The sequence below is a fragment of the Notothenia coriiceps genome, unplaced genomic scaffold (assembly GCF_000735185.1).
Source record: "Notothenia coriiceps isolate Sejong01 unplaced genomic scaffold, NC01 NC01_scaffold00000339, whole genome shotgun sequence".
Lineage (NCBI taxonomy): Eukaryota > Metazoa > Chordata > Actinopteri > Perciformes > Nototheniidae > Notothenia > Notothenia coriiceps.
The window spans coordinates 6,641,296-6,663,496 of NW_011333040.1; the positions used below are offsets into that span (position 1 = coordinate 6,641,296).

Consider the following 22,201-nt stretch of genomic DNA (forward strand, 5'->3'; position numbering starts at 1 on the left):
CTCCTGGCTCTCCACCCCTGCACCCCCTGTGGACAGCATATGCGCGAGGCTGCAGAGCGGAGGCAGCAGCTAGAGTTGGAGCATGAGCAGGCCTTGGCTGTACTCAATGCAAAGCAGCAGGAGATTGAAGTTCTTCAGAAGGTAAGGGAGCTCAGGTTACTAATCACTCACAGCACCAGAGGTTTGGGCTTTCTTGTTTGGGTCACAAGTCAAAGAGCTTTTTGTTGAGCTGCGGTACAGTCCAACAAAGGTGAAAGTCAACTCAAAGGCTGTATTATGGAGAGCAGAGCAAAGAGAGAAACTCCCTATAGGCTGTAGCACTCACCTCTCTCAACATTTTCACCACGAGAGCTCTCCCAGTGCATCCTCTTATCCCCACCCTTCAGCTGTCTATCACTCTCCAAACCCTGAGTGCTCAACATTTGAGAAGCACTCCTCTTGTTTGTTACGAGCAAGCAAATCAGACATTCAAAACCCAAAGTAGATATGACACTTTTTAGAGGCTTGCTTAAAGGAAAAATGCTGGCCCAGGCCATTTGATGGTCGGGCTTCCTCCTCTGTGCACTGAAGCTGACTCTAATGTCAAAGCAAGCCCAGCAATGGCTGAGATGGCTGATAGTGTGAACATGATAGGAATTGTCACCATAGCTTTCTCTAGAAACAGTTTGTGTGCTCCAGTGTTGCTGTTGCTGCAGTGTTGCTCTAACTTCACAGTCAGCCTTTCACAGGCAGAGTTCTCAGCAGCTTTTTTTCTCTCATTAACAGAAGCTCATTACTGCCTTATCTTCCTTCAGACACTGGCTGCTCTCTGCATTCTCCTAAATTAATTGCCTGCAAAGTAGATTTATGAAATGGTAAAGTACACAGATGCTCTCATATTCATGTGGAACACTCTGTTTTTCTCAACAGATGTTTCTAGTTCCCATAAGAAAAATGGCGTGTATTATGTTGTGTTTTTATGCAGTTCAATGGTTCTATAATACCCAAACCTCATTCCTCTTGAATGCACAAGCCTCCTTCATTTATTATTTATGGAACATAATTTAACAATTGTTGGAAATTATGTTTGTTTCGACGGAGACTCTGTCTAGGTCATTTTTCTGTGATACAACTTAAACAACCATTCAAACACACACACTGGCATTGTTTAAATAACCATGTGCAGTAGTTAATCATCAGATAAAGATAATTAATAGCCAGGATCACACATTAAATTGAAGCAGAATATTTAACAAAGCCACAAATACATTTACAATGTTATGACAGTTGGCATAGATGAAGGGTCTGAAGCTCATTATGACCTTAGTTCTTCTTAGTGGGGGGCCTGAACACTCTGTATTCCTGGAGAATGACAGCTTTCCCCGTGTAGATTATGGAAGCAGTGCTGCTGGACCTTTACTGACATGTTGACAGTTGGCCGTGATATGAGTCAGGCTTTTTCTTGGCTGGCACCAGCAACTTCCAGAAGTCTCTGCTACTTGCCTCTTAACTAATCAAAGCAAACCCTGGGAAATAACCTGTCCAAAAAAAGGATGAGTCGTTGCTTTTAAACTTTTGTTGTTGTTGTTAGTACTAATAAACAAATGATATATACAATGTAAGTGAGGTTAAATGGTGCTGTTAAGTGGATATGTGGTCACTTTGGACAGATACTCTTTTCCCCCGATAGCAGTCTTTGTGTAGGGCTTGACTCAACAGTTGCTTGTTTTAGATTTATGTTTTAAAGGAATGACAGTGGTGTCAATCTTGAGCGAATAAGCATACTTCTCCAAATGTAAAGGTCAACTATTCCTTTTTATAAGAAAGAAGCCAGTTTGAGCTTTATAGCTAGGGTTAAAACCGTGGTTATAGCCGGAGGAGGAGCCTTTATAGAAAATGAAATAATTTCTAGGTTTGTTAATTTGATGACTGGATGTAAATACTTCTAGTTTGAGATCTTTGGTTGTGATGCTCTCAGGCAAGTGGTGCTCACAGGTAAGTGTAGTAAACTGACTTTCAAATGCTTCCTTGATTATATGCACTTATTTGCATGCACAAAACTGTTTTATGTTGAATAACTCACTGTTTTGACAATTAAATAAGCTTTAAAAAAAAATATATATATATAAAAAATGTTGAACACGGTGCAAAAAAATCCACCAATTCTTCTGTTGGTCGTGGTTACATTAAATTGGTGGATTTTTTTGCACCGTGTTCAACATTTTTTATATATATATATTTTTTTTTAAAGCTTATTTAATTGTCNGGGCAAAAAAACAGCACGGGAAAGTAATTCAATCCTGTATCTTACACAATGCTAACTTTTGCCCTTTGGTAACATATTGCCCTGAGTTGCACAACAAGGAATAGTGCAGCATCATCTCGCCAGGATACCACTCGTTTGATGCTACAGCTAGCAGAGGGTTAGCTTAGCTTGAAATAAAGACTGTAAGCAGGGAGAAAAAGCTATCGTGGATTTCCCTGTTATAAAAACATCTGCCAGCAGCTCTAAGGCTCAGTTATTAACTTGTTGTATCTTATTGAATCTGTACAAAAACTGATGATTAAAAAACTATTTTTTGTCTGTAGGCAAGTCTTGTCACTGGATACATCTCAGCCTAATTAGTCGCCATCTTGGCAGATATATTTCAGTGGCCGTTTCTCAATCTCGAGGAAACTGGCTTCCAAGCCAATATTTCAAGGATGCTACGTCATCAAGTGCCGCAGAAGGACTGTTCCAATCTCCAGCATACTTGGAATTCCACCGAGGCCGCGTCCTTAGTTTGGGGGTAATTTCGAGGCTGCACATGGGTAGACTTCGCGTCCTTAAAATCCCCACAATGCTTTGCGCACGGACCAATTTCCCCAAATCTGTGGCGGAAAATGTAAGGCGGGGCCTCTCATATGACGCACACCTGCACACTTGCTAGCCTGTTCCACTCTTCGTTTTCCGAATGCCAGGAAGTATTCTTGCCTAGCTTCTGAAGCAAGTGACTCGGAAGACATGTGCTACCAAGCAAGCATCCTCGCGATTGAGAAACGGCCAGTGTGTCGGCAGTTTGGCTTGCAATTAAATAGAAGAAGAAGAAGAAGAAGTCAAAAAAATGCGATTCTTACTTCCTATAATTGCAGAACAGTCGCGTTCAACTCTAGACAAAACTACCCCGTCAAAACTCACACTAAAGAAAGTACATAGTGTACACCGTGTACTACATGGAAGTTTAATAATGGCTCTGTGTGCAACCGTCTCAAAATAAGAACTTGAACACGAATTAGGTATAACATGCTAATTTCAGTTCTTTGCTAGTATCAGAATACAGAGGCAGATACTGTATATTTAAACATTTCATCAGAGCCAGTCTAGAAGTTTCACCCTGCTTATTTCCTTAGTGCTAAGCTAAGCCAACCATTCTCTGGCTATAGCTTCATATTTACCTGACAGACACAAGACTAGCATCAATCTGATCTAGCTTGGCGACACAGTGAATATGCTTATCTCCCAAAATGACTTTAAGTAGTGAAATCATTAAACAAAACATTGAACATCCTCATCTTTGTGCTTCGACTGCTTTATGCATCAGTTTACATGATGGTGGTGACAGAGAATGATTCAGACAAAGTGAATATCTGGAGCCACAGGAGGGCAGTACCTCTACATCAACGTTAGGAGAGCTCTCCCGGGGGTCGTAGTCGTACAGAGCCACCATTCTTCGTGTGGACATCGGATGCTGCCGGCCACTCCGCCTGTTCCTCTCTATTTAGAGAACAAGTGATAATAAACAGAAAAACAGTAAATCAGTGGAAATAACAGGTCATCTTTCCTGAAGGATGGGATGAGCTGTGATGAAACATGATAGCTTTGAAATGTCATAATCTGGCTTGCAAGCTAAACTACACTCATGTTTTTAGTTATGGTAAGCCTAGTTACAAAACATATATTAGAGATTAGTTTGAAGCAGTCAATAGATGAAAACAGATGGTGAGAAGTAGGAAAGGAGCAGTAAAGTAAAGAGCAGAAGAGCATCTCACTGGACACAGACCTCGCTTGGACTTTCTGGACCTGCGATTTATTGAGCGGCCATCTTTGAAACGGTCACAGTTCACTTTACAAGAAAGCAGAAAAGAATAAGAGCAAAGGAAAGGATAAATGTGTCAGTAAAAGACAGTTCAGAAGTTGGAAGTCAGGGAGGGTATAAAGGCAAAGTAAAAAACAGAAGAATGCAAGGCGGTGCAGAAGGAAAACATCTCACCTAACTTCTCCACAGGAGTGTTGAGTGGCAGGAAGCCCTGTTTAAGGAGCTGGTCTATCATATCATAATCCTCTGTTTGGATCTCAGAGACCATGTTACAAGGGATCAGACCAACTCGGTCCCGGACCTCCGCCCTGTAGAAACCATCCGTGTCTTTGTTCCCAAAGACCTAAAGGAACAACAAAGTGTCAGGGGAAGAAAGGCATGCCAGAAACAGATAACATGTAAAACAAGGATTAGAAAAGGCACTTCGCTAAGACAACATTTGGGCATAGAGGATTTAAAGAGACAAGAAATCTAGCATCATTTTATTTTTTTGCTATGCATGAAACAAATCCGTCTATAGGTCTTTGTAGTGTCTAAGAACTGCACCTTGATGATCTGGCCCTCCTTGAATGGAAGCTCCTCGTCAGCAGCGTCAGGGTTGGGAGACATGGACATGGGGTCGTAGTCGAACAGAGCCACGAACACACGCGTCATCTCGTCCGGCTCCGACTCCTCGTAGTATTCCGGGGAGCGCCGTCCCCGCCCGGTTCGCCGCCCGCCATAGCCGTCTGAAACATAGAGGAGGCCTCTGCTGCTACTACCAGCCTTATACAGCCACGCTGGCTGTAGAGGCAATGAGAGCAGAAGATGTCTCTTTGTTAGAGCTGACAGGGGAGAGGGCGATGAGATGCATGTGTGAAAAAAGAGCCGAAAATCTTGCTTTTTGTTTTAATTTCTTTTACTTTGGAAACCATATTCCTGTCGGGTTACCGCACTGAAAGCAAAAGGGTGCTTTTACAGAAAAAGTGCAACCGTGGCACATGGTGGGGTTCTTCGTTCACACATCTCTGCTAGCTGGCGTGACAGTCTCTAAACATCACAGCACGGTGGGAGCACAGTACAGCACAGCACAGACGGGAAACACATGTCAAGCAGATTTCAGGTTGCAAGGGAAACTGAACTGACTGTGCACACCAGGACACGAGTAACACTGCACTATTGTTCATTGCTGTTTCACTGCCTTATCTCACAGAGGCTAATTAACACGCATGCTTTCCTGGGATTGGACACGATGAGGAGAGCATTCCTATATCAAATGCAGGTGTTACAGGCATGCTTTGAGGCCACATCTGGAAACAATGTGCAGCGAAAAAAAGACAAAGGAGGCACGTTCCCAAAGGAGATAACACATCAATTGCCCCAGCAGTTCCTGGCATCGCAGATATCAGTGAGGGGGAAGGGATGAACCTGATATCAGTTCCCCATGCTTCCCTTGGATCACCATGTTAAATGTTTCAATGGCAGATTGTAAGTCTGGATGATGGCTCAGAGGTATTGCAACCAATACTAACTAAGCAACTGAAAGGTGACTTTCTGAAGATGTGAAATGTGTTTCAGTCTTTCCTTCTCACTGTATTGTAAACGGCTCATGCAAAATTAAAGCAAACGGGCTACTGGCTCATGAAGGAGGGAGGAGAAGGAAAAGAAGAGGAGGCAAAAAAAGCTAAGGAAGAGGAGGTCGGGGTAAGTTACTGTGGGGTGGGTGAGTGGCCTGCATATGGAGGGTGAACGGGAAGAGTAGGAGTGAGTTGGGGATTCTAGGGATTGAAGGTGTAGGAGTACATACAGGGAAGGGATTTTCATTCTCCAAAAAGCGGGAAAGGGGCCAGTCTTGGTTTACCCCGTCAGCTTTATTCATGCTTTATTCAGCATAGCTAAGCTATACAAAGAGGCCAACTGTTCAGCACAGAACAAAGGCCACCATATCACTGCATGTGTTCAAAAAACGACTCTTGGCCTTTTCTGGCATTGTCAAGGTGAATTGTCATAGTCAGCTGCACCACATACCATATTGATCCTCTGAGGACAAAGACCGCCATATCCTGCGCCGAGCTACACTGCCATAGTTAACATCCTCCTTGATGGGTGAGAGGTTCCCCTCACTCCCCTCACTGTTACTGTCCATGGTGATCTCTACAGAAGACACCAATCACAACGTTACGGTCAGCACACACACTCTGCTCTACCCCATGGCCCATTCACTCATGCTGAGACAGTAGGATGATGGGGTTGCCCTGAGGTGGGGGGGTGCACAAGGCAACAGGTTTCACTCTGGAGTCACTGGGTGTAAAACAGCAATGCTGGGAGGTCAAATTGGTTGGTCATGTAAACATGTTAACCCACAGTAAACACAGGCATAGGGAGTGTATCTGGGAAGACTTTCCTGCAGAACTGCATGTGAACATTTGGCGATTCCAGCTTGTGAGGATGGACAGCTACAGGGTGTGCATTCACCCCACAAATCAAAGGTCTACGTGACAGTTAAGCTCTATGGGAGAGATGTACAGCTCGGCTCACATGGGTAAGGGAAACACATGGTATAAATAGCACAAACATCAGTGGCCCTGCAGGTGGGATGACGCTTCTCCTCATGTGGTGACGTCACTAACCAATGGATGGGATTTGCCGCTGTTGAGGGGGGTTGCCGATGTGAACCGCCCTCCTTCCTGAGTGGTCCAGGCGATCAGAGTTTCCATGTGATGAAGAGTTCCCAATGATCTTTAGAGTGAAAAACAAAAGACGAGATGTTAGAACAACGAACCGCCTGCATTTTGAAGATTAGATAACTTTATAAAAAGGTATTTACAGAATCCCACAATCCTGTTAAAACAACAGATAAAAACCATAAGAGCAAATGTTGTGACTTCCATTTGTCCTTAGGGCAGCAAAATAATAGTAAAACTGAAACAATAAGGAAACCCCACAGACCATCAAAACAAGTAAATCAAATCAACCCCCAACACAACAACATGGACTGGGGGTCAGAAAGGGTCAGATGGTTAGCTAAAGACCATTTGTTTGGTTTGTTTTGTTCTGTGCATGTCAGCTCCTTGATGAGAAAAGAAAGCAAATGGCGGCACGATTGATGATTAAAGAGAAAGAGTGGATGAGAAGAAAAGGAGTGAAATAATGGATACATATGTAGTTAGATGGAGAAAGCCATTATAACGTTAGCCTGGAGTGATGTATGCTACAAAATCAAAACATTTAATATGAGAAGTGATGATGAACAAGTTTGTTTTTGCTGAAACATGTGAAAGAGGCAAGCAAGAGATGATGAGTATGGGTCGATGGCTAAATGAATCTCCGCAGGCTGCAGAAGTCTTGATCTGGCCTAAATATAAATATGAAGCAATGAGAGGCAGGAGATGCTGAAATGGAGCTTCAAGCACAAAGTGGTGCGATACAGCAGCAGAGGCCGAGTCATGGAGATAAACAAATGAAGCCGGCAGCTGCCAGAGAGAAGGCAGGGGAAGAAGAGACGGGAGCAGCACTTTCCTTAACATGAAACCTTTCCCCTCAAAGACATGAGAAGTCAAAACGTAGGTAAATGGCCTTTAGGTAATTGAAAACTCTACTTTAAAATCCACCTGACATTCTGAGTACAAGCAAAGTAACACATACAAAATAAAACATCAAGTCGGACCAACCATGAACATGTGATAATGTGTCATAAAAATGAAAAACAAAAAACGGAAAATGAAAGAAAAGAAAAGGGGGTCATCATAAAGAAAAACAGACAACATTAAGAAAACAGAATGGCGGCAGCTTGCTGATGAAAGTACAGCAGAAAGTCTGAATCACACACCAGCGGCTGGTCCCTGTTGAGCCTGGACAAAGAATGGGCCCTAGCCTCCCTGTGGGGGCTGTAATAAACCCTGTCCAGCTCGTCCAGCCTGCCCTCGCTCAGGGCCCCCTCCCTGGAGTAGTTTCTGGGCCCAACCTCCTGACTGGGCCCAAAGTGCTCCCTGCTCCTAAAGTCCCCCCTGTGCACCGACTTGGCTGTAGTCGCTGGGATGTCAGCGAACTCGTCCTCTACGCTGCACTGGCGAGTCAGAGTTCTTTTGCGACCCATGGCCAGCGCACGCCTTTCTACCGGGCCTTCGCAGTGTATGATCTGTATGGGCCCCCGCATTGGGCTCCCATGAGTGTAGTACCCTCGATACCCTCGGCCCAGAGAGCCTTCTTCCTCACTGCCGCAGTCCAAACCGCTGTCAGGACTCTTGGTGTTCTGGCGGTTGGGTCGTACCAAGCCGCGGTCGTCTGCGCTGTAGCCGTAGCGACCGTCGGTGAAGCGAGGCGAGGAGCGCTGCCGCTGCAGGTGGCGGGAGTTCTTGTTCTGATGGTTGTTCATGTGGGGGTCCTGGGGGTACATCCTGCGCTGAGTATGTGGCGTCCCTGGCCGCCTGCCCTCTTCGTAACGGCGCTGGCCCATGCTGTCCACGCAGTCGGACTCTTCCTCCGCCACCTCGGGGATGCTGTGGAGGCGCTTGCTGCGGAGCGACTTCTGCTTCACCACCTCCCTCTGGAGGTCCCAGCAGTCCCTCTCCTCGGCTAAGTCCTGGCGCTTGTAATACGCCTTCAGTCGTGACCAGGAGCAAAGTTCCACAATTTCACAGTTCAGTTAGTTCAATTCAATAACGTTCAGTTTAGATTTTTGGGAGGAGGGTTGAAAAGTTTTTTCGGAGGTTTTAGAACAGGCAGGAAACAACACAGTATGTGAATAGAACAAATGGGGGGGAAAAGACAAAATAAAGACAGAATTAGTTAATTGTGGCAATGTAGTAAAACATGCAGTCTCATTCCGTGAGGAGGAAAATGGCATGCTCTGAACAGGAATCTGTGAGGGCTCACATGTGGAGAAGTAAAAATAATAAAACTGATAATCTGGGCGAGGCCTGGAAGTTAATGTGTAAAAAAGGGAATTTTGCTTTTGAGTAATTAGAAATATCCATCAAAATAGAAAGTGACTCACGGGTGAGGGATAAGTGAAAACACTATGATGGTGAAATGAATTAATACATCCTCCAAAAAGGAAACTGATAACGACATACAGCTGAGTGGGAGAATAAGCTACATGATGATACCATTTAGAATAAAGTGAAACATACTTCAATGTACTCACAGAAAAAAACTGCAGAAGTTAATTTGACAATTAATAAGTGACTATTTTCCTAACAATATCTAATGAAAAATGTGTATTATTATATAGTCACTATACATGTTTTAAAACAATATTGGTCTATGATAGAAGTATAAGGGGTGGATAATGTGCCACAGTATAACAATTAGATGGAGATGACATAAGAGATGCGGCATTAGTGTATTTAAAGAGTAAATACATAATTGTACAGATTTAACTCAAAATAACCGAGACAAAACGAAATCTGCGATGATTTTGTATTGGCTTTGTAATTCTACTAAAATACAGAGACTGAGTTTCTTAACATGATGGCATACATATGACGCGTACTAACTGACAAACCAAATGAAGACAGGCTCATGTACAGATAATGTGAACATTTCCATCGACAATAGAAAAATTAAACATTAGAACATTACGAACATAAACAAACGTGAATATTTCCATTTAAGTACTCACTTAAATGAGATTCCCATGTGCACTTGAGATGCAGTGACCCTTCGATACAGTAAAGTATGTTAAAATGTGCACTTCAGAATCACATTCTAACATCTGACACTTGGAACCTTTGCTGCCGTATGAAGAGCTTAAAAATGCAAACCATAACTCAATATTATGCTTTATTAAGCTTTCCCCCTGATCATGCGGTACAGCTATGTATAAGGAGCCATTCCCATGAGCTTAGCCTTGATCGGCAGTGATGGAGGTGCGGGGTGTAGGAGCAGGCTGGTGGGTGGGGGGGTACCGGGCAAAGCCACGACGGGCCTGGTGGTAGAGCCTGTGAGAGAGAGCACTTCTGCAGGTGGAAAGACCCTCTCCCTCCCTAAAGCCCTGTCTCCCCCACGTCCTCCCCCCACTACAGAGAGAAGGTGTGCAGTTTGTACCTTAAGAGTGTTGTGAGAGTTTATACTCCGCCTACGGCCCTCCTCCAGTTGCATCTCAGAGTAAAGGTCCTCCTCGTCCTCCTCCATGATGTCGGACAGGTCAGAGCCCCGGCTGCTCTCCGTGTGGTACTCCTCGCTGTGGCTGTAGTGTTGATGGTGGGGCTGATGGGAAAATGAAAGAGAGAAGTTAATAGAGTTTAAAAGGAGAATATTAAGTAACAAGTTTAACTTTTAAATGTTATCCTTTTAGTTTGGTGGACTATTTGACAAAAGTCACCATTACTAAGTAGATAAAGAAAGTGTCTACAACCAATGATGTCACCTTAAGACTTGGACGACTTCACACTCTTATTGGCTGGCAAACCCACTTAATTCCCTTTATCTATAATACTGATAAATGTCTACTGCGATTATCAAATTCTGAATGTGGTGTGCTGTTGAAAACTCTTGAATAGCTACACAATTTGCAATGAAAGTGTAATTCAATTTTTCATCACATTTTTAGATAAGATCACGTTAAAGGTGGGGTAGGTAAGTTTGGGAAACCGGCTCGAGATACACTTTTTGTTATATTCCATGGAATGCTCTTAACATCCCGATAGCAATGAATATCTTAAGTGCTTTGACAAAAAAATCAATAAAAAAATGTCACCTGTGGAAGCTGTGGTACTGTAAAAAGCACGACCAATCATTGTAGCCGGCCCGGCTAAAATGATTGGATGGCCTGCCTGCCTGTCAGCCTTCCATCTGTGCACAAACTTATCTCGTGCCCTCATGTGCGTGTTCGTGTGTGTTGGAGGAGGGGCTCTGTAAGGAAGTGGCAGATTTTTTCCGGCTGTGTATTTTCAAATTCTAGCGCACTCAAGCTGATTTCTCCAAAATTACCTACCTCACCTTTAATGTTATACAGATGCAGGAACACTCATTAAGATGGGCTTTCATTTGATATGATGGAATGTGAATTGATTTAATTACTACGTACTGATTGCTTTGTTCTTAAAAGAAAGCGATACACATTGTCTAAACACAAAGTACCTGTCTCCCCAACTCTGATCCTCTGAGGAATTCATCCACGGATGCTCCTCTTCTCCTCGCATGAGGAGAGTCGTAGCCATCCTCCTCCTCATCAGAGTTGACTGGATGCAAAGCGTTGCCTCGCTCACTAAAGATATTCCTTTTCTCAACCTGATAACAGAGATGTTATTTTGATTTAAAACAATTATTAAGTATTGTTACCTTCCTTCAATCCTTTTTTTCCCTCAATTTAAGTGAAAAAATGTGGTCATCCACATTTTTTCTTTTCGATTTTCTTTTTCTAATATAGCTCCATATTTTTTTCAAAAGAAAATTAAACTAATACTTTTTAGGATCATGGTTATTGTACAATGAAATTCAGGCTGTGGTCCCTTTATGTTCAGAATGGAATAGGGGAAATAAGCATTATTACATAACGAAGCAAAAATCTTGGCTTATTTCTATCACATGTTGATATGAACACTTTATCAATATCCACTGCTACAATTGATATAATGAAAGCCCTACGCACCCGGTTGCCCTCGGCAAACACTCTCTGGGCAGCTTCCCGTGCCATGGCCTTGGCGATGGTGTTGGGGATGGGGGCTCCCTGAGGCTGTGGCAGGATCCTCTGAGGAGAGGGCGATCGCCGTGGCTGGAAGTGAGGCGGCTGCAGGTTGGGTCCCCGCATGGGGGGCAGCGGAGAGGGGGCTCGCTCCCAGGGCGGGGCTGTCCGCATTCCCACCTCATGCTCTTTGGTTTCTTGCTCTCTGGCACTTACTAACGGTTTGGACTTGGGCATGGGGTGGTGCGGGAAATGAGGAGGGGGTTGGCAGACGGGCTGCGTGTGCGGCTGTGTGTGGGGCAGAGTGTGGGGCTGGGCTCGAGGCAAAGGATGCACCTGGGGCTGAGGATGATTTGGGGGGTATGTTGATGGGTAAGGAGGATGGGACTGTGGGTGGGACATAGGATGGGACGGCGCAGTGGTCCGGTGGGAGAGGCGTGGTGAGCCCAAGAGATTGTTTGGGATGACGGCCACGGGCGAGTCCTGTGACTCTCCCTGTGTGGATAACGTCCTTACAATGATTTCCCTGGCCTCCAGACCCTGAATCCTGTTCAACTCCACAGTCACATAGTCAGCTGTGGGGTATAGGACTTCTGCTATCTGTATTCATAAAGAGAACCAGATTATCAAAGGGCATTTCAGAATTTAGCATGCAGAAGCACTTACTGTGTTACCCTTCCATCATACAAACTACATGCTTTTCTAGCTCTCATACATGTTGGCTGAAGAGAAATACCTGATAGTTAAAAAAAGCTGCATCTCAAAAAACTGTAAATTTGCACTTCGCTGATTTTGGTTTAAAAAGTACCTGGACACTATCATGGTTGATAGACACATTTTTGCACACACACACAAACAAAAGCTCCCTGTGAAAGAGTGTCTCACTGACACATCATCATGGAGCCTGTTACAGCTCTCTTTTTTAAAGTGATATCTTAGGTGATGCTGGACCCTGGGGGGATTTCAGCATTATATAATTTCACCAGGAGATGGCAACAGAACACTACTCATAGAAGGCACCATTCAGAAAAGCAAAGGCTACCTTTTTTTAAGAACTCTATGGCAGGATTTAGAGAAAAGGTCTTGTTCTGACGCTCGGTACCTTTTGTCCCTTTGTGCATACAGCATAGCCGAGCACACTGGCCCCGTTGGAGGTTCCTGAAGACGTCAGAGGTGGCGGCTTCCATCTGACCTGCAGGATCCCAGGCGTCTGACCACACTGAACCTGCACCTCCTGGGGAGCAAGAGGGGGCCCTGGGGAGCACAACACACACACTGGGTAAGGAGAGAAAGCAAGGCAGCTCAACAACCATCACTGCCATGATCCAAAAAAAGAACGTACTGACCTCTGTACTGTGAACTTCCCAAAGTCAGAAATAAGGCCATTCTCATATTTGGGTTCTCACATCTAGCACCGTTTAAAGCCTAAACTCATAGTAATACCAAGAATTGTATTAAAAACATTCATTATAAATTGTTCAAAAGGCATTCTTGATTTTACTGATGATTGGTATGATATATATGTGCTATGTTACATCGAGCCAGCTGACCGCTGAATGTTTATTATATTCAAATACTTATTTGTAGAAGGATTCTGGAGGCTCGTCTCTGCATGTTTATGGTATGGATCATGTGATTCATTCATATGCGTATTGGGTGCAGGGGTTACAGTGTTGGATAGAGCCACGTTTACCAACATGATGCCATCAATGTATGTCCAGCAATATCCTGTAGCCAGATTATCGCTGACAATATTCTATGGAGCTTTACTTTTTTTTTTTTAAAACAGTTTGCTATTTCCACAATCTGTCAGTGCTGACTGCATACTAAACAATATACCCATCTGTGCAGTGCTGCTGCCCCCCTGCAGTCAAACAGTGAGAAAGAGTGAGCAGATGCAGTCAGCAGTATCTCTGAACCCCAACGTGCAGCTGTTTGTGTGTCTGAGAATCTCCATCAACACATTCTTAATCACATTTCTACACTGGCTGTCAGCAGACAACAAACACACACACATACACACACACAATATTGGAACAGCAGCAGTGGTTGTTTGGAGATTTCATTTCCTCTTGTCATTATTAAACCACGCCTGTCACAAACAACAAGCTTTTCTGAGAACAGAAATGAGTGAAGTGATGCATATTTCAGTGATTATACTTTCATTCCTTCTGGACACAAACGGTAGGCACTGAGTTTTTTTGACTATCACTAATATTTATAAAACATGTTGTAACCTAAGAAGTCATACATGCTCAATGTGAAAGCCTCCAGACAATGTCCTCCTTATTGACAGCAGTCCCACGCCAACGATTCTGATACTATTTCAGACGCCTCTAATTAACATGTTCAATAGATAGATCATTTAATGAACTCTCAGCATGTAGGCTCATCAGCTGCCAACAGACAGTGTCAATTCAATCTTCAGCCTCCCTCTCTCCCCTCTCTCCCCTCTTTCTCTCTCAATACCTCTTTGTCCTCCCATTCTTTCAGTCCCTTTCAGGCTTTTTGGTCTTCTATTTATGTTGAATAAAGCAAAGTCAAATACAAAGCAACAATATGACATATCTGAATCTTATTTTTTCTGAACCAACAATGGCTATCTACACTGGAGCTTTAGTTTTTCCACAAATGAAACAGAACAATACATGTAGCTTGCTGTGGAGACACTTTTAATGAGTTTCTTTAGCTACACTGTCAGGCTGTGAGACCCAAGCTAGAGCTGGCAACAGCAAAGCATCACTGTGCCTCATGGGAGACGAAATCCCAAAGATCTAAGCTCACTATTTACACTAATTTGGCTTCGAGAGGCACTGTTTTCAGTCTGCATTAAAGCTCCATTCAGCAAATTCTTCTTCCATGTTTCTCATTGCGCTTTCCTTTTTTTGTTTATCTACCATGCGTGTGTCTTATCGCATTAGTACACACACAAATCCTTGAGGGCAATCTAAAAGTGGCTGGGGAAAAATGAAAATGGCTGAGATGTTTGTCAGGTTTGTAAATGTAATAAGCTTGAAGCGTTTGGCTGAGTAAATAAAAAGATTGCAGTGTTGGATGTAAATGATCAGACGGCTTTCATTTTGAAATATCAGATGACTTTGAAACCAAATATTGGACTACAAGAACAACAATCAAATTATCGGGGGGGAGCAATGTTACCCTTTTATCATAAATACACCTTTCACACCATTCGTACATACCGACACCAACAAAACTAAGGCTTTGATACAGTCTGGAAGCATTTTGCTTCTAAAGGGCCAGGTAAGTAGTTGTTGCTTTACATTTGAAAAAACCCTGCTGTGTATTAAAGAGGGCAGGTATAATGTCAATCACGCTCTCCATCTTATTTTCCTTTAATGGCATGCTATCATTTGCTAATTGGAACAAAACGAAAGGTAGAGCTGATAGGCTGATAGAAATGTCATTAGAGTTGGTCATAAACTGAAGTGTTGGACAAAGCAGGAGATAACCAATACAACTAGTTATTGGAATTCATCCTGAGGGGGATATGAATGACTACCACATGTCATGGCAATGAATCAAATAGTTATGCAGAGTAAACAATAGTGAAAACGTGATGGGTTTTATCGGAGTCATAAGAAAACCTCATATCTTTACCAAGGATATGCTCTGTATGTGTGCATATTTGCAATATTTGTGCCTTGAACAAATCAGTGTCCCAAACAAACAATCAATAGACAATGGCAATGCTAAAATCGTGCTAGCTAGGCTTAAAATATCCCAGTATATCTAGCTGCATTAGGGTTGTTTACTGAAGTGTTAATGTGAGTATTGTTTTGGAGGCTGACCTGCAGGCTGAGTGCAGAACTCCACAGAGATCTCCTTCTTGTCCCTTTGATCTAGGGTAAGCTGCCAAGGCACCTGATGCGGCTGCGCCACAACCTTCACCTTGTAAACTGTCATGGACTTCAGGTTGAAGAACTTGTACTTATAGCCCCCCGCCTTGACCATGTCGTACTCTGCACCATTGAGGAAGATGGTGTGGCTGTAGTTGCTGCTGCTTGGCATCCAAGAGAGCTCAGCAGAGACCTGCGTGATGTTGTCCACCCGCAGGTAGTAAGGTGCCACCACCACGTCCTTTCCCACGAGCAGAGTGCAGCGCAGCTCGTCCGACGGGCCCCGCTCAGTGATGGCCTGCACCGAGATACGGTATGTGTTGGTTTCCAGATTGAGCTTTTCAAGAAGAGACTTTGTCCTGCCCCCGTAGGGGACACTCATGCGCAACTCCTTATCCACCAAGACATTGTAGCCACTGATGGAGCCCCAGCCCGGCGGGACCACAGGAGGATCCCAACTAAGAATCAAACTCTTGGCCAGTTGTTTAATCAGGTTGATGCGGCGGGGATAAGGCACAATGTCTTCACCGACCTCGTCAATGTTGACATCCAAGGTTCCTGTCCCATTGCTAGAGGAGCCCAGGTGGTCCATGCCCAAGCTGCTGGTGCTTAAACAGTCTAGTCTGTCAGACAGCAGTCGGCTTATGCTCGTTCCCGCTCCTGTGCCGACTTTTAGTCTCTGAGCCCCCAGGCTACTGTGGTTGAGGTAGCCAGGTTCTTTAGCCACTGTGTCCCTGTGTTTGACAAAGGCTGAATCCTCATCTGCGACAGACTCCACAAAGTTGGATGGGACGAGTCCCCGCTGTCCGTCCAGCAGCTCTCCTGAGAAAGAGACAGCAGAATTTTGGCATTCTGGTGGTATAAAGAACAAAAGATGAAATACCAAGAGAGGTCAGACCTTCGTAAAAGCCATCCTCATCCATTGTCCCGTAAACGTAGAGGTACTTCCCTGCCACCAGGGGGAGCTCTGCCTCAGGATGCTCATTAGGCCCGTCATAAGGATTGTAACTACAGCGGAAAAAAATAAATGAACATTTTAACTGTAGGAGTTATATTTCAAAATGTTTAGAAGAGTCTTTCAATGTTAACTACTACAATTTTAGAATATAAATATTTGTTTTGCCGAGTGCTGCTTTAAAATATGATGTGTGTTTCTATTTTTAATCTATTAATTCAGTTTTCTTTTACAAATATGAGAGAGCTGAGTATAGTGTGGGTTGAAAGCTCTGGCCCTGTTTCACATATTTGTGCTCTGAGAATTCCAATTATTTTTTGTGCTGACAGGTAATTTTCTGTAGAGATAGAAACACTGAATCATCTTTAAGACCACAGCCTAAGGCTCTGTGAGAGAAAGCAAATAATCCCAGCAAGATTTGGCCATGACTTGTCTACACTGAGCATCCACTTCACTTTTAAAAGGTAATGTAGGTAATGGTTTTTTGGCCACCTCTCTGGTTAATTATCAGCCTCTCGTAGGATGTTTAACTGTTTTCGGGGATTTTCTTATTTTAGCGTATTGTACTCTGAAGACGCTCTGAAACCACTAAACTTATTTGTTTTACCTGTGTGTAAAGTGTTGTAAATAAAACACTGTGAATGGGTGGGGAATAAGTTAGTGTCTTACTTCACAGTTTGTGTGATATGTATTATTATAACACTGGTTATTATATGGCTAACATGTGAGTTATTTTATCGTCAATTCATTGATGTTAAGAGAGGTAAACAAAAATAAGTGATGTATCCCCGCATAATGTCAAGAAGATACATGATTGAATGAATATATCTAAGGTAAAACAAGTTTTATTGTGTAAACATCTCCTCATCTCATTTGAATTATGTCTGCAAAAAATAATAGTTGTGTGTGATACGTACCTGTAGCGAGCAATACACAGACGAACCTTCCCTGTGAACGTCGGTTTGGACCTGGTAGTTGAGCCGAGCTCTTTGTCCATCTAGAGAATCCAAAAAATACACAATTTTCAACACAACAACTATTTAAAGGACATTTTGTTTAAATTGTTTACCCCCTTTACTCACCTTGGGATTTCCCCCCCCCACACTTGTTACAAACCACTGTCTATACTAAAGGACTACAACAGTGAGCTTAAAGGTCCAACATTATTTGTAGCTCTTACATTTTGATTTGCCACTTGCTGTTAGCAAAGGTTCACATACAGGATCTTATTAGCTTCCAAATAAAGTCTTTTTTCAGCCCCACATTGTCTTTTTGGCTGTTTACATAGTTTTGCCTTAGGCAGCCGTGGGTTTGTTAGGCTCAGATGTCATGCAGAGTTTGGAGGAGTGCAATAAAGTGAAAGCCAGAAGTTATCCAAACAGACATGATCAGATACCTCAGAGAGGAAGGCCCGTGCTGGGCTGCTGACTCGACCTCGAGTGAGGAATGTTGGCTTGACAGAGAGGAGCTCCGGCTTCTCTCCACTGATCTGCAGCGGCCGAATGAACTCAGATATCAAAGATCTGCTTGTTGGAGCCTCATTGCCTGTGGAACAAACAACTTCTCCCATCAGATCTTCACTTCACAATGTAGCGGCACTTAAATCCGGTACCAAAAAGAGAAACTGAGAGTTTCAGGAAACAAAAGAGTAACCCAACATTTTAACATTGTTTAATGGTACTAACATTATGCAAACCATTTTTTTTAAAGTATTTTATAAATTAAAACTTGAACTGTTGATGAAACATTCTACTTTAAACATTTGTGTGTTAACAAAAACAAGTCAAAAACAAAGAGAACACAAGCTGTCAACTACAAGGTGGTGCTTTTTTCATTAACAGTTTTTGTTGTCTTGATAGGACAAAAATCAATATTACTATTTAAAAAAAATACATAATGTGGCTACATACACCCAGGGTGCAATTAGCATTGTTCACTGTAGTCACCAAGGTGCAAACAGCATCTGCCATAAGTAAATGTTATAATTTATACCATTATCAACCTTGAAAAAAAAAAAAAAAGCATAACAACAACATGAAATCAATCGATCATTATTTTTGGTATAGCCCAATATCACAAATTACATATTGGCCTCACTGGGTTTTACAAAGTGGATATAATAATAATGGAAGAAAGCTCATGTAGACAAACTGAGGAGGGATCAGTTTCCCAGGATGGACAGACATGCGTTAATAAACTACAATTGGGACATTGACATACCCTTTCCTATGGGGGCAGCCAGTCCGTTGAGGAGCTGTGAGAGGGATTTGGTGGGCGACCCAGGAGGAGACCCGCACACAGTTAAGGGTTCAGTGCTGAGGATATCAAACGTCCCGGCCTGGAGCCGGAACTTCTCCAGCTCTTTTGACAGGAGGTTGAACTGCTCACTCTGAGAGCGACATTTCTCCTCCAGCTCGCGGACTTTGGCCTGATTGTGGTGAGGGAGGAGAGTCATCAAGAGAGGAGTGAGAGAGACACAGACAGACAGAGAGAGAGAGAGAGAGAGAGAGAGAGAGACAGAAGAACAGAGAGAGAGAGAGAGAGACAGAAGAACAGACAGAGAGAGAGAGAGAGAGAGACAGACAGACAGAAGAACAGACAGAGAGAGAGAGAGGGACCGACAGCAGAACAGACAGACAAGGGCAAGGAGAGAAAGGATGGGAACAAAGGAAAACAGAAGAAAAAAATAAGGAAACCACAGGATGCAGGACTAACATTTCTGCACACAGACACACCCGAGGACACACAGTACAGTAGCTACGTATCAGATGCTATACGTCTACTGTCTACACACAAATAGAACATGGAATAAGAATTACTCTAAGACTTTAACATGGATTGTTTATTACTGATAAAAACATCTTTAAAGTACACATGCACTACAGTTGATGCTTATTCTACTGGGGGAAAAAACGAAAATTAAAACTTCTTACTTCAAGGCAGTATGCATGTCTTAAGAGCATGAGGCTGGTAATATTTCATAATTTGTCTTATTGTCAAGTAATCGCTTGAAAAAACCAAAACCAACATGAATTTTATCCTATTAACAAATATTGTCGCTGTGGCCTTACAGTGTAAAGCTTTCTCCACTGTGTCATAGAGCTCCAACGGTTGTCATAAACAACTTACAAACTCATCAATGAGCCAAATGTAATATGTTCCTTCATTATGACGAACATAGGCAGTATGCTTTATGTAAGTAAATCCCTCATACTGTACATTATCCTACCACTGTGAGGACTCATTAAAGAGTGTTACAATAATCAGCAGCTGAAAATAATCCCCGGCAAATGCACTATTTACTTCTGTTTGAGCGACGTATGCTAACATCTCCAGTGCTCAGCTGTTTTAAGGAACCACCTTACCTTTGTAAAAAAGGATATATATATTTCTAATGATACAGAAGATTGGTTTCCATGTTGATTTACTTAATGGACTTTGGGCTTGAGTCACATGTTATACACATGTCACACTGTTATAACACTGAGAGCTTTTATAATAAGAAGTAGCAGTGTTTACAGAAGCTAACAAAAAATAAAAAAATGCCTTAAATATGTGATCACTTCTTGTATGGGCTGTAAAAGGGATGGAAGGGTTTTTCTAGACTATGAGAACAATAATACACACACACACACACACACACACACACACACACACACACACACACACACACACACACACACACACACACACAGGATTTGTTTAGTGATAGAAGCAAACACTTCTGGGAGAGTTTAGTAAAATGACCTATACAACTGTATATCTATTCTTGCAACAAAATAATTACATTTGAGCATGTTCAATAACCCATGGGCTCTTTAAACCTTGTTGCTGTCCCCTTCATTTCACAAACATTAAAAGGAATCTCCAAAAACGAGGAAATAATGTTGGTAGTGGTCTTTTTACTGGATTATTTGACAATTACAAATATATTAAATAACACCAGCTGTATACTTTAAGAGCAGAAAACTTGAATGCACAAACTAACACTGACAAACTGAACACACTTGTTTGGGCAGGTATAATGGAAATTCCAGGAGCTTTAACATTATTTCTTAAATTGAATGATTGATCATCGAGAATCACTTCTCAACCTCAATCTCAACCGACAACAGTCTGAACCGCAGATGCTCAGGAAACTGAAGCTACCGTGGAATTTATTTCAACACTGCCCAACACACTGCCACGCCCCCTGCTGCTTCAGCGCTCTGTATGCCGCTCTGTTCAGTTCATTTCAAGCACACAGATTGCTGCTGGATATTACATGCTGTTAGAAGGCACGCAACCAAAGGAATCCCTGCGTTTGTAAAATTGAATTAGTCAAATAGGAGGTATTAGTTTTAATTGCATCATACATTTCACAGCTGTATGGCAAGTAGAGTTTTTCAAAACATGCTGAATCATAGACATGCAATGCTACAACGATAAAGCATCACATTCATCACTGGCAATGTGATCCTTTGACAACAAAACAGTCGTATACACAAAGCAAAAATCTACTGTATGCAACATTACATCGATGTAATGATTAATACTTATATATTTTTAAAAGAAAAACTGAAATATCTGCTATACACACTGCAGACTCTTTATTGCAATTTAATTAACCAGTTAACTAGATTTTCCACATTCATTTATTGAAGCCTGATATTTGTATTTGTTCACATCTAAAAACACACACTTGTTAACACGTGTTTGATCTTATAAAGTTAAATTTGCACACCTCAACGTGTTGATGGGCTTTGATTATGTGGGATTGAGGTCGGTCAGTGAGGCCCCAGGCATTCGTCTTTAATTGAAGTCGATCCATATTCTGAATCTTTTCATCAATTGTTAAGCGAGTGTTGCTGAATTTTTCTTTATGATCAAGTCAGAAAGACCTCCAGTTTATGCTGTCAGTCATGTTCCAGACTTTCAAAAAGCTCTCCACTTGTGAGTTTGCTTTGATGGGAAATGTGAAACAGAGCTGAGTGGGTAGTAAAGCCCAAGAAAAGAAGCAGCCCTGAATATTTCTGAAAACCAAAAAGCAAAGAGCACACATCAGATTATTTCTGAACTGATGTATGCTTTAAGTTACCTCTTCTCTTTTGAGTACCACTTGTTTATCATCAATACAAAAGTTAAATAGATGGATCATTTTGTTTGTAATGTGGTGTTACATCACCATAGCTCCAGGGCTAAAGTAAACATGGGGGTGCAGTAGACCCTTATTGATTACACTGGGAAAGGTGTAAGTAAAGATCAAGTAAACAAATAAAAACAATTCTGAAATACCTGCATGCTGTCCAAGTGGTTCTGTATAAGCATAAACACACACCCATTCAGTAAAAGAGATGTTGGAAGGAAATAAAGCACAATTACACATTTGATCACTCATACATATCTTGAAATGACTGTCTGCAATGCACTCACACATACACATCACCTCATTACATGACTTTTAGATTGTAGATTAATTAACAGATAGATATTGGCAGACTGTGACCTTTATTCTTTACATTCTCTGCTACCTGCCTTACAAGTCAGTTTAATAATGTTGTAAAATTAAATATATACACTCAGCCCAGGATTCATATCTTAAAATATGAGAAGTAAAAATATAAAAGGTTAAGGTAGAGAGGTGAATAAGAGCAGGAAATAGCTCTAGGTATACACAGGTCTGCCCCGGGGCTGACTAGTCCCTCACCCTCCAGCAGAAACCACATAAACACACACAGTCCCCCCCCCC

General features: G+C 42.4%; 3 protein-coding genes across 6 annotated transcripts in view; 1 reads left to right on the forward strand and 2 right to left on the reverse strand.

Moving 5' to 3' along the window:
- LOC104950389 (peripheral-type benzodiazepine receptor-associated protein 1) overlaps positions 1 to 919 on the forward strand; it is a 47,393-nt gene extending 46,474 nt beyond the window's left edge. The window contains exons 8-9 of the mRNA XM_010776912.1: positions 37 to 155; positions 910 to 919. Coding sequence (XP_010775214.1) covers positions 37 to 155; positions 910 to 919 — 129 coding nt within the window. The remainder of the gene's footprint in view (positions 1 to 36; positions 156 to 909) is intronic.
- Positions 920 to 3,355: 2,436 nt separating this feature from the next.
- Positions 3,356 to 21,864, reverse strand: rimbp2b (RIMS binding protein 2b). Of its 4 annotated transcripts, none has more exons than XM_010768873.1 (16): positions 21,748 to 21,864; positions 18,694 to 18,727; positions 17,870 to 18,018; positions 17,391 to 17,470; positions 16,417 to 16,526; positions 15,471 to 16,340; positions 12,764 to 12,915; positions 11,629 to 12,261; positions 11,118 to 11,267; positions 10,083 to 10,244; positions 7,864 to 8,634; positions 6,665 to 6,773; positions 4,602 to 4,783; positions 4,230 to 4,398; positions 4,020 to 4,082; positions 3,356 to 3,733 (listed from the first exon to the last, which is right to left on the reverse strand). In XM_010768873.1, the coding sequence occupies exons 1-16, from the start codon at positions 21,778 to 21,780 to the stop codon at positions 3,528 to 3,530; spliced, it is 3,873 nt and encodes a 1,290-aa protein (XP_010767175.1). In that variant the 5' UTR covers positions 21,781 to 21,864; the 3' UTR covers positions 3,356 to 3,527. The 4 variants fall into 4 exon arrangements, with proteins under 4 accessions (XP_010767175.1, XP_010767166.1, XP_010767186.1 ...); XM_010768864.1 differs by having other exon boundaries at positions 18,694 to 18,901; XM_010768884.1 differs by lacking the exon at positions 7,864 to 8,634 and having other exon boundaries at positions 18,694 to 18,901.
- ddx42 (DEAD (Asp-Glu-Ala-Asp) box helicase 42) overlaps positions 21,843 to 22,201 on the reverse strand; it is an 8,442-nt gene continuing 8,083 nt past the window's right edge. The window contains exon 19 of the mRNA XM_010776922.1: positions 21,843 to 21,870. Coding sequence (XP_010775224.1) covers positions 21,843 to 21,870 — 28 coding nt within the window. The remainder of the gene's footprint in view (positions 21,871 to 22,201) is intronic.

What these genes read in the sequence shown, in the direction of transcription:
- rimbp2b (XM_010768864.1), bottom strand. Translation starts at nt 21,780, where the DNA reads ATGCTTATACAGAACCACTTGGACAGCATGCAG. An exon ending in ACCACTTGGACAGCATGCAG is followed by an intron (nt 18,902 to 21,747) that starts GTATTTCAGAAT and finishes CACCACAATCAG; the next exon opens with GCCAAAGTCCGCGAGCTGGA. An exon ending in GTTCTGCACTCAGCCTGCAG is followed by an intron (nt 12,916 to 15,470) that starts GTCAGCCTCCAA and finishes TGTGCTCCCCAG; the next exon opens with GGCCCCCTCTTGCTCCCCAG.